This window comes from Temnothorax longispinosus, chromosome 4 (genome assembly GCF_030848805.1).
Source record: "Temnothorax longispinosus isolate EJ_2023e chromosome 4, Tlon_JGU_v1, whole genome shotgun sequence".
In the NCBI taxonomy this organism is placed as follows: Eukaryota; Metazoa; Arthropoda; class Insecta; order Hymenoptera; family Formicidae; genus Temnothorax; species Temnothorax longispinosus.
The window spans coordinates 12,242,511-12,253,862 of record NC_092361.1 but is presented as its reverse complement, the minus strand read 5'-3'; the positions used below and the strand labels follow the sequence as shown (position 1 = coordinate 12,253,862).

General features: G+C 39.6%; 3 protein-coding genes across 6 annotated transcripts in view; 2 read left to right on the top strand and 1 right to left on the bottom strand.

Moving 5' to 3' along the window:
• The first annotated feature begins 15 nt into the window (after window positions 1–15).
• Window positions 16–4,261, top strand: Sec10 (Exocyst complex component Sec10). Its single transcript, XM_071777093.1, has 6 exons — window positions 16–300; window positions 549–992; window positions 2,087–2,664; window positions 2,744–3,232; window positions 3,321–3,828; window positions 3,893–4,261. Exons 1-6 carry the CDS (start codon window positions 268–270, stop codon window positions 3,989–3,991), a joined length of 2,151 nt encoding a protein of 716 aa, XP_071633194.1. The 5' UTR covers window positions 16–267; the 3' UTR covers window positions 3,992–4,261.
• Window positions 4,262–4,778: 517 nt separating this feature from the next.
• On the bottom strand, window positions 4,779–7,311 carry Art1 (arginine methyltransferase 1). 3 transcript variants are annotated; one of them, XM_071777096.1, is made up of 2 exons: window positions 7,086–7,311; window positions 4,779–5,921 (listed from the first exon to the last, which is right to left on the bottom strand). In XM_071777096.1, the coding sequence occupies exons 1-2, from the start codon at window positions 7,203–7,205 to the stop codon at window positions 4,839–4,841; spliced, it is 1,203 nt and encodes a 400-aa protein (XP_071633197.1). In that variant the 5' UTR covers window positions 7,206–7,311; the 3' UTR covers window positions 4,779–4,838. The 3 variants fall into 3 exon arrangements, with proteins under 3 accessions (XP_071633197.1, XP_071633198.1, XP_071633199.1); XM_071777097.1 differs by lacking the exon at window positions 7,086–7,311 and adding an exon at window positions 6,557–6,892; XM_071777098.1 differs by lacking the exon at window positions 7,086–7,311 and adding an exon at window positions 6,575–6,890.
• Window positions 7,312–10,040: 2,729 nt separating this feature from the next.
• The window catches only part of Htk (AT-rich interaction domain hat-trick), a 32,364-nt gene continuing 31,052 nt past the window's right edge, over window positions 10,041–11,352 (top strand). Inside the window, exon 1 of one of the 2 annotated variants that reach the window (XM_071777087.1) lies at window positions 10,041–10,682. In XM_071777087.1, coding sequence (XP_071633188.1) covers window positions 10,677–10,682 — 6 coding nt within the window. In that variant the 5' untranslated portion in view covers window positions 10,041–10,676. The remainder of the gene's footprint in view (window positions 10,683–11,352) is intronic. The other variant, XM_071777086.1, reaches the window with a different exon arrangement.

Here is an 11,352-nt window from a genome sequence, read left to right as displayed (position 1 = left end):
CCTACTAAAGTAAAGAATAGTAAAGAATCATTCTCGTGCGTGTATCGTTGAGCACAGAGCACGGTGATATCAAATCGTGCATATCACGTTTCTTGCAATTGTGAGACCGAATCGACAAATTAAAAATGCGCATGTAGACTCGGAACGAACAAACGGCAATGTTCGTCTCGTTCTCGAGACTCCAGTTTCTGGACTGATCGAGTGTTATGACTTAACCTAACCTAAATTTTACTTTCATGCTGTTCTGCAAGCGTGAACAATTTCAAAATGATGCAGCAATACATGAAGGAATTGGAGCAGGTTTCAATCGATCTTTTTCTCTTTCCATCAAGCGATTTACACGATTTTATCGTGTAATCAATACTTTAGTGTACTGGTCATTTCGATCGTTACTACTACTACTACTTTCGATCAGTAGTATTTACAAGACCAAGAAAGTCGTTTCAATAAATTTAATTTTATACTGTATAATTTATAAATTTCTATGTGTGATATTGCGTTAAGCCATTTGTGACAAACCATTTATGAATAGATTACAACTGTTTCAGGATCCATTTGACCCTGAAGAATTTGTCGAAAGATTAGCTTGGAGAACTGTCAATGACAACACGAAAGATGGAGGAAAGACGTTTTTTGATCCGGTCATCGTCCATGAAACTTTTTTGCAAGCAATTAAAGACTTACAGATACTACAGGAACGTCAGCAAAAGAAATGTGACAAGTTGGAGGCCACGTTGAAAGAAGAGGAAGCTCGACATACATTTGAGATATTAGAATTACAGGAGAGGAATAGACATTCTATCGATTTGTTTCATCAGTTAGATGAAAGAATAAATCTCGTGGCGACTAAAGTTTTACATCTGGGGGATCAGTTAGAAAGTGTCAATACACCAAGGGCAAGAGCGGTTGAGGCTCAAAAATTGATGAGACACTTCTCAGAATTTTTAAGCCCTGGTCCATTGACGGATCCAATTTTTACAGATAAGTCGTCGGTAAAGATAACCCAGATAATTCAATTAAAGGGGTATTCTGATTTAAAAGGTCGTAAATGCTGGTCTACAACTTTACTTTAAGGGTATTTAAACTCTAAGCCGTAAGAAATTGACCAATCACAGTCAAGTATTTTCCTCACATTCCACTGTGATTGGTCAATTCTGACTGGCCTTTCTTACGGCTTAGAGCTTAAAGCACTTATTGTAGACCAAGACTAAAAAACATATTTTTCAAGAATTTTTTGTAGGAAAACAAATGATGCTAAACTTTGCATGTTTTTTTAGCCTTATTTTAAGAATATTTTATTTTTTAAGTAACAAAAATGCTTTTTTTTCTATATTATATCCTGGTCATTAGGACATATAAATAATGGACAGTGTAAATAATTTTAGCTGTTCTAGGGGCCGGTATCACAGTCTCCGATTAACGTGATTCTCCGATTAAACTCACTCTTCGTCTCTTTCTAGGGGGACAGTTAGAAAGAGATGCAGAGTGAGTTTAATCGGAGGATCACGTTAATCGGAGACTGTGATACCGGCCCTAGGTATCTGAAACGCAAAAACCAAAAATTTTCTTATTCGGGAGAAGTGTAGCTATCTTCTGAACTAAAACTAGACCATATTACCATTCTAGACAAAATGGCGGTCTCCATATTAAAAATATAGTTTTTCTTTAAAATTTGTTAGTATTTTATTAAAAGAAAAAAAACCTAATAAACGTATAATGTTTATTCTGGTTCAAACAATAGCCACATTTTTTTCAAATAAGAACATTTTTGGTTTTTGCATTTCAGATATCTAACACAACTAGAATTATTTACACTATCCATCATTTATACCTCCTAGTGACCGGGATATAACAAAAAAAATTTTTGTTACTTAAAAAATAAAAGTATATTCTTAAAATAAAGCTAAAAAAACACGCACAGTTTACGTTATTCGCTTGTTTTGTTTCCCTACAAAAAAATTTCCTGAAAAATACCTTTTTTACCTTTTAAACCAGAATACCCCTTTAAATAACATAGCAAATAATATAAAAATAATAACGAGATCAAAGTTTATTCATTGTTACAGTTAATTGTTATTTGTTACAGTTAAACGATGCTGCAGATGTGATACAGAAGCTCCATCTCATAGCCCAAGAACTTCCCTCTGAGAAATTTGAACATGCCAAGAAAAAAATTGGTGTCAAGTATGATGAGATAGAACGTAATCTAATCGAGGAATTTGTAAGAGCGCACAACAGGGAAGATGCGCCGCGTATGAGAGAATTGGCAAGCACCTTGGCACATTTCAAGGGCTACTCACAGTGCATTGACGCGTTCATAGAACAAAGTCAAATGGGTTCTTTTGGTGGGAAAGACGTCTTTCAAGACGTCATACCTATGTGTACAAAGTATCACAAGCTTATGCAACAGGTGTTCTCTAATCCTGAACAAGTGATGGCTAAGTTTGTTTTAAACATATACCATCTGCGCCTTCAAAAATATGCGGTGGCCAAGTTAGCTGACAAAAACGATTCCGAAAAATATCTCAGAAACCTATATGATCTGTACACAAGGACAGTCAAACTGTCCAATGATCTAAAGGTCTTCAATATGGGCGCTGACGAAACGTATCTTGCCAAGCTTACAAGAAATATCTTTCAGAAATATTTAGATACTTATATTAGGTGAGTTCACAATTCAGAATAACGCTGCTGAAAATAACAGAGCTATTGACCAATAATTATCCGTTATCGATTATTTTAGTATTGAAACGAAGGCATTTCGAGAAAAGTCAGCAACGTTGCTTATAGAGTACTACGAATCTAAGAATCATCAGAAGAAACAGTTGCAAATGGGTGGCTTTCAAGAACTACGTAGAGACTTACAGGCTGTACTAGGTGCAAGAACGAATATAAACATTGCTCAAATAGAAGATCACGGAGGCGAGACATTTCTATCAGAAGAACTAGCGATCGCGATACTACAAAGAAGCAAACTCGCATTTCAAAGATGTCAATTACTTTCGCAGTCTATTGATGTACCTGGAAATGCATTACAGATCTTGGAAATATTATTACAATATTTAATAAGCGAGCATGTAGACTACGCGTTGGAATTGGGTTTACAAAGTGTACCAATACCAGAGAGCAGGACTCAACCAGAGATTCATTTCTTTAACGTAGTGCATCAGTGTAATGCGATTGTTCGACTCTTGGAGGAACAGTTCAACGATAGTGTACTGCCTCTTGTTATGTATGCATGTTTTTTTATTTGTCTGATATGCCTTTTTTACATAACAATACAAATTGGTAGTACTGAAACAATGTCCTTTTTTTTTTAGTTCCACATCCAAACACGCCGATTGTTTGTTGAAGAAGAAAGCGATATTAGAACAAATAGACGTCAAATTAGACACCGGCTTGGATCGCAGCATAAATGCTATTGTAGGCTGGGTAAAGGTGTATTTACAAAGCGAACAAAAAAAGACTGATTTTAAGCCGGAAACAGACGTAGATACTGTGAATACTCCAGCTTGTTTAGTCGTGGTACAATACGTGAGCGGAATGATACGACTGATACGAAATACTTTGGACGGCAGGCATTTAGATACCGCTCTCAAGGAATTAGGAATTAGATTCCACAAAATCATTTACGATCATTTGCAGCAATTTCAGTTTAATTCCGCCGGTGCTATGTGCGCGATATGCGACATGAACGAATATCGCAAGTGCATTAAGGAACTTGAGGTTGAATTTGTTACGAATCTCTTTGATACTCTGCACGCCTTGTGCAACTTACTATTGGTTAAACCGGAAAATTTGAAACAAGTTTGCACGGGAGATCAACTGGTATGTTACATAATTTATTGCATTCATGTTTTATAGAAATGTATATTTGTATTATTTTTTGCAGATGACGCTCGATCGTACCGTTCTACTTAATTTTATTCAATTAAGGACTGATTACAAGACACAGAAGTTAGCCAATTGTCTAAAAGGTATAACAACATAGTGATACACTCTGCTTAAATAAAAGAGAAAAAAATATCTTTGCGCTCAGCCTACTTCTCCATAATCAACGATTGAAATTACTAAGTATACGAAAACAAGTAATGTGATTACTCGTTTAAATACAATATTTGCCTTCAGGCTCGTTCATCTTGTCATTATCTGTTTGCAAATATATGCATTCGCAGAAAATAGTATTCTTCAAAATAAGTCTATTGATTATTCCATTATTTTTTTCGACAAGTTGCAATAAATGAGTATTGATTAGAGGTAAGAGGATCATGTGAAAACTAATTAATTCAAGCATTCCCCAACTTTTGATAAGATTATACTAAAGCAAAGTTTAACAATATAAAAGAAAATAACGAGGATAGAATTTTAGCGCACAATTATATATTTTATTGTACATCAGAGATATTAATTACAAGTAGTTTCTTTTAATATTACAATGAAATATCGCCGAACATTTATATTTAACATTTAAAGACTTTTTTTACAAATTGATAGATAAATTTACTTTTAGTTGTGCGCGAAAATTCGCGTAAAAATTTTTTTTATTACACTTGTTATTCGTCTGAATTTAATTATTATAAATAATTAATTATCCAATTATTTGCACGTTTACGGAAGAAAACGTCTATAAAAGTCATTATATTAAATGTCTAATCAGAAAGCATCGCTATGCTTTTCAAAATTAAAGTTTAACAGTTCACATACCGTTGACAATACATGCTGTCTAAACGCGATCATTTATAGTTCTCCATAATAGGAAATCGACTTCAGGCTTGATTAAATGACTTTTTTTTATGAATTATGAGAAAAGTGGAAAGTGGCGCGCAATCCACTGTATATCAGCGCATACGATAGTTATTAGTTTCGTGGACTTGGCACAATTCGCCTTTAAAGTCTAACTCGATGCTGAAATCCAGATCCCTGTAATTCCTGGCATTGGGCCTCATCGAGAATACGCCATATATTTCTTCTCCCTTCTTCACAGTCATGTATTCATCGAAGTAAAAGACAGTTTGCTTCCAATGTGTATATGGCACTTCGGGTGCGGTACTGAAGCCAATACGTTTGTGGCACTTGGTGAATTCGATGTTGAAGAACGTAACTAGAGCTTGGACATAGTCGTTTCTGCGAACTTGAAGGGTAAACGGCGACGAAAATTCAAGATCGGCCTTCGTCACTGTGTAAAGGTCAACTTCTTTGATTAGGCATGCATTTGTGACGACTTGCTTTGGATCGACGACATCTACTAGCGGTTCGCTGATAGCCACCTTCCTTATGCTACTCATGTCAAATCCATACACATCATCCCACCAATTGATCTTTTCGTCTTTATATTGTCTATCTTCGATTCCACAAATGAATAGAGTCGCTTTATCAGGGAAGAGCATACCATCTTCGCGGAGCCACTTGTCTCTGGCAAAGAGTACTGTATCCAACATCGATTCGTAAAACAAACAGTAGCCCATCCATTCGGATATTATTATATCAACCTTTTCTATTCCGTCAGGCAATGAAACCTCTTCGACTTTCCCCTTAAGTATCGTTATAACATTGGACAGATTATTTGCCTCCACTATCTTCTCTGCATACTCAACAATATTAGAGCATTCGATACCAATGACTTTAGCTGCACCAGCTTTAGCTGCAAACATGGAGAGAATACCGGTGCCACAGCCGATATCGAGAACTGTCTTTCCTTTGAAGAGATGTTTGTTATGATACATTGAGTTTCGATAAGTCACGGTGCGTACTTCATCCTTTAGCATTTCTTCATGTATTCCATAATGAGCATAGGAATCAAAATAGTAATCCCTCGAGGTCATGTCATCGACAGATACAGATTCTCTGCAGGATGGTACACTAGCATTCTTATTCACAGTAGTAGGCTCTGCTGCTATGTCCATGGACTCCATTTCTGACATCTGTAATATTTATAGTATGTTAGAAACCAATCAACGCATCGAACAAATTATTTGAACTATATTTCACTCTCTAATTTATTATGCGCTTGTAAGTTTTAACTATAAAATTGCAGCGGTACAATAAAATCTCAAAATATAATATTTTACGATCTTATTGCATTAACTCTCCGTGTGTAAACATGGGTCAACGGCATCCGAGACAAAATGACATCGGTCGTAACTTAACTTGCAAGCCTGCCAGAAAATATTAAATAAACAATGTTCATCAAAATGACTATAAAATCGTCAACTACAATGTAGACAAATGTTTTGTGAATTTTTCAGATTTTTTAGAATACTTTAAAGTAGGGAAAAATAACGTCGAACATGACAGACCCATGTATACACTGGGAAGGTACCGAAAAAACATATGCACACGGAAGATTAAAGAGCTTTATTTCATGGATATGCATATTGCACTGCTTAATTTATCAGTATATATAACAAACGCTTAGTTCCAGTATGTAAAAAATACGTAAATCACGTAGAAACATAGTTTCCGCTACATCGTATAAACGCATAACGCACACACATACGTCGTACTACCAAAACTACTGTTTCTACAAAAATTAATATTGTTTAAACGGTAAATTTACAATGCTGTTCATAAGTACGATTAGCACAGGATCTGTTACTCCAACGAGCGAGTTCGCGCCCGGCAATGAAATACACGTGCCCGCCAAAACAAATGGCGTCCCCTTCGGAATCGAACGGCTAGTCAATATCCTGCCTACACGCGCTATATTCCGCTATATCGTTTCCGCTGTTCTATATAGAATGTCCGCCGAGAGTTACGAATCTTCTGCGTCTCGATAATCGCGTATCCGTAACCAGGCGCTCTTTGGCGTCACGTCCTCGTGTAACCGCCTCGGAAACGTATCACGGCAGCGTGGTCCTATTCTCAACCGCTACTCGCGCCAAGAGCCTTGGGTACTCTCTACGTCTCTACTGTACATACATACGCGACGCGAGAGGACTTTTATCACGACAAAGCCGACGTTTCTAGCCGTTTTGAACTTCGAGTAGTGTGCGTCTATTATCTTTGGATTGTATCGGTCAATAATATCCCGTTAAAGATCGAGCCCTCCGTTATTTTACTGAAATAACCCACTCGATAAAACTCACCGAATTCTCCGTGATACACGCGCGACTCTGCTTGATTTCTACCGGCACTTCATCACTCGTCGCCATTTTGACTGCGTCACAGCAGACGACCGGATCATCTCTCAGGCCCGTCACTAGCATCGTGATTCTCACCGACCACAATCTCGCTATACGCGAATACAAATCTTTTATGTTTTCTTTCAAGAATCCCTTATGGCTCACCGATTTCTTTCGTGTTACACAAAAAGCAAGCTGCGAATAGAATATGTAACTATATTTAAAAATTATTTATATTATACAAAATAATTTAATCATATTAAAATCATATAGGCCGGTATTCATAGCCGATCTTGTATTCAAAACCACCTTAAGGGCCCGGACACACACTTCTGCACAACGCATAATGCGTAAGCATAAGAAAATTGATTGGTCTATTTCCTTATGCACATGTGTATGGACCAATCAATTTTCTTATGCTTACGCCAGCTTACGCATTATGCGTTGTGCAGAAGTGTGTGCTCCCCGCTTAGGCTGAGTTTCCACTGAGCGCGTCACGCGTCGCGTCGTCACAAGTTAACCAATCAAAACATCCCATTTCATTACATTCTTGTGACGGGATCGAAATGGGATGTTTTGATTGGATGACGCGACGCGTGACGCGCTCAGTGGAAACTCAGCCTTAAGGCTGAGTTTCCACTGAGCGCGTCACGCATCGCGTCGTCCGAGTTGAACCAATCAAAACATCCCATTTCATTACATTCTTGTGACGGGATCGAAATGGGATGTTTTGATTGGATGACGCGACGCGTGACGCGCTCAGTGGAAACTCAGCCTAAGGGTCGACAGGAATCACGGCCGAACTCAGGTACACTCGGGTGCACTTTATGCACTAAGTGCATTTTAAACTGCACTTTAACTCCGTTATTTATTTATTATAAATTTTTAAGAGCCAAAATGGAAAATCCGGCTATGTACCGGGTTGCGGCTGATCTTACTGATTAAAACGAGCATAAGTTTAATGAGATTCGTTAATTAATTTGGCTAAACTTTGGGAAAAACCATTTGTAGTTCACGGCTACATTCTGTACGTCACGGCTGAATGTACTAGCTGCGACATTCCCTTATGCTAAGACTCCATAGACGCGGAAACGCCGGCGGCAGAGTGCGTTGATCAATCACAAATTTTGATTTTGCCGCAGGCGACTTGCGGCAGCCTTCTGATTGGTCAACGCACTCTACCGCACGGCGTTTCCGCGTCTATGGAGTCTTTAGCATTATTCCTTAAAGCTGGATTCAGACAGGACGTGTCAAGCGTCAAGCAGCGAGCAACAACCCAATCAGCGAGGTGATATCAGCAGTGGCGTAGAAAATATCGCCTCGCTGATTGGTTGCTGCTCGCTGCTTGACGCTTGACGCGTCCTGTCTGAATCCAGCTTAAGGCCATTGCACGTAACAAAGTTTAGTTATAATCGTAAAGTCGTAAGAAAATAGACCAATCACACTCGATTATTCTTCAAGCTCAAGGAGAATAATCGACTGTGATTGGTCTATTTTCTTACGACCTTACGATTATGACTAATGCTAGGTCTACAATGCGAGTCGTAAAGTCGTGAGTCGTAAGAATTGACCAATCACAATCGAATTTGAAGAGAATAATCGACTGTGATTGATCAATTCTTACGACTCACGACTTTACGACTCGCATTGTAGACCTAGGCTGCGTTCGGGGAGCGCGCTATTAGCGCTATTGCATCGTTCTATCTTTATCGCTCATCAGGTGTAAAACAAGGATAGAATAAGCAAATAGCGCTAATAGCGCGCTCCCCTAGCATAAAACTTTGTTACGTGCAATGGCCTTTATTCCTTTATCTTATTCCTTATTTTTGTCATTGTTTCTGAGCTCTAAATCGCACCTTTTAAGGCCATTGCACGTAACAAAGTTTTAGTCATAATCGTAAGGCCGTAAGAAAATAGACCAATCGCACTCGATTATTCTTCGAGCTTAAGGAGAATAATCGACTGTGATTGGTCTATTTTCTTACGGCCTTATGCCCGTTCTAGACTGGAGGATGAGCCGACTCTCGGCTCATCCGAGTGAGTGGTGTAGACGGGAAAAAATCTATAGTTTATGTATAGTAGATATGTCACGTACACTATAGGGTGCATTCGGGGAGGCAGCACGCTATTAGCCACAATTATCGTCCAAAACTGTTCGAGGAGACGCTTTGTGGCGCTGTGATATACGATGATGACGTCACTGTAAAGGCAGCGTGACGTCATTACTCGCGCTATTTTCGCTATTATTTTCGAGGTGAGGCACGAAATACTATTGGCGCTTAAGCTGCGTTCGGGGAGCTTGCTATCGCTGTCGCGCTATTGGCTCCTCTAACGAAGTTCATAGCGTTTGCGTTTATAGCATTAATAGCGTCTCCCCGAATGCACCCATAGAAGGCGGATGAGCCGAGAGTCGGCTCATCCTCCAGTCTAGAACGGGCATTACGATTATGCCCGGTCTACAATGAATGTCGGAAGTCGGAGTCGTAAGAAATTGACCAATCACAGTTCATTATTCTTCGACCGCAAGAAGAATAATAGATTGTGATTGGTCAATTTCTTACGACTCCGACTTCCGACATCCATTGTAGACCGGGCCTTATGACTAAAACTTTTAGCGAATTCGGGCGCTTGCACTAGTGCACAGTTAAGGGCCATCTACAATGAGTCGCAGTCGCAAGAGTCGTAAGAAATTGACCAATCACAGTTTATTATTCTTCGACCGCAAAGAGAATAATAGACTGTGATTGGTCAATTTCTTACGACTTTTACGAGTGACTTACGACTGCGACTCATTGTAGATGGCCCTTAACGTGCAATGGCCTTTACGTTCATAAACGTATTCGTTTCATAACGAACAATTTCAAGAATAGGTATGTACCTAGATGGCGTTTTGTTGGCACGCGCCCGGTGTAATGTAAAACTTCAGTCAGTTCAGTCGTTCATCGCTGTTGCACATCCCTGTCCTGCCGATCCCTATCGTCTCGTCTGTCACCCTGTGAAGGCGCATATTCGACGCGCCGTTTCGGTATTGAATCTCTTCGAGTGGCGTGCATTCGCGTTTCGCGTAGTAGAGTGCGAATGAGAAAGAAGTCGCCCGTTATTTCCGAGTGTAGTTCACCGTTCGGCGATAATCCACGTACGGTGTTTATACATACTTACATACGTACATACATACATACGGCACTGAATGGGTCTGTATTGCGCTGTACGTTTGTAACGTACTCCGGAACTCCGGACGGTCCTTTTGACGTACGCGACGACGTATGGATCGTCGCGTTATGATCCAATGAGAGCGGCCGAGTAGTCGGCTGATAAATAGCCTCGTTAAAGTGGAAATGGGCTGGGAACAGAAGCTCTGGCTCATACTCATTCGTGTCGCGAAGTGCTACGGAGAGTGCCGTTTTCTCGAAGCGGGTCAGTCTGTGCCATACTGCTGCTTTGCCTGCACGCGATTCTCGTTACCGGAACAGACGATGTAAGGATCTGCGTGCGTTTGTTCTGATGTCTTTCAAGTGCATCTAATCCGATTGAATTAACGCCGTGGAGCTCTAAAAGATGCTGGTGAGTAAACAGACGGGAGAGCGTAGCGCAACGTAGAGGTCGTAGAGTGTGATAGTAGTGGCGGCAGCAACAACGATCAACGATAGCCACGGGAGCTCGCGCTTCGTTCCGTATATGTGCATGTATATGTATGGCTTGTCCTCGTGTTCTCTCATTTTCACGCAGAGTCCGTTATGACATACTGCGTTAATGCGTTCGCACTTCTTACATTTCCATTACATTTCTCTATCTGACTCCATCTCTCTCTGCCTCGTACCAGTTGTGTACCTATCTTTGCGCGCGCGCAAAACTACGACATATGCATCTATACCCGTCTACCTTTACTCCTTCCTTCCTCTCTCTCTCTCTCTCTCTCTCTCTCTCTCTCTCTCTCTCTCTCTTTCTCTTTCTCTCTCTCTCTCTCGCTTTTTCTTTTTGTCGTTTGAGTATGAGCTCGATGCAAATCTCCTATCTGACGCAATACTGTCACTCACAGGAAATATGGAGGACTTCGTAAAGTCTGGAAACTTTATTAGTTTTCTCTCGAGAATGAGTAGGAATTGTAGGGAAACCTGACGTAGATAGTTTGTACTTTCTAGACGCGAAAAGCGCTTGCGTGAAACAGCTACCAAAGCGTACACATCTAGTTATCGTTAGCTTAACTTTTTTTTCATATATATTTTTCATATAT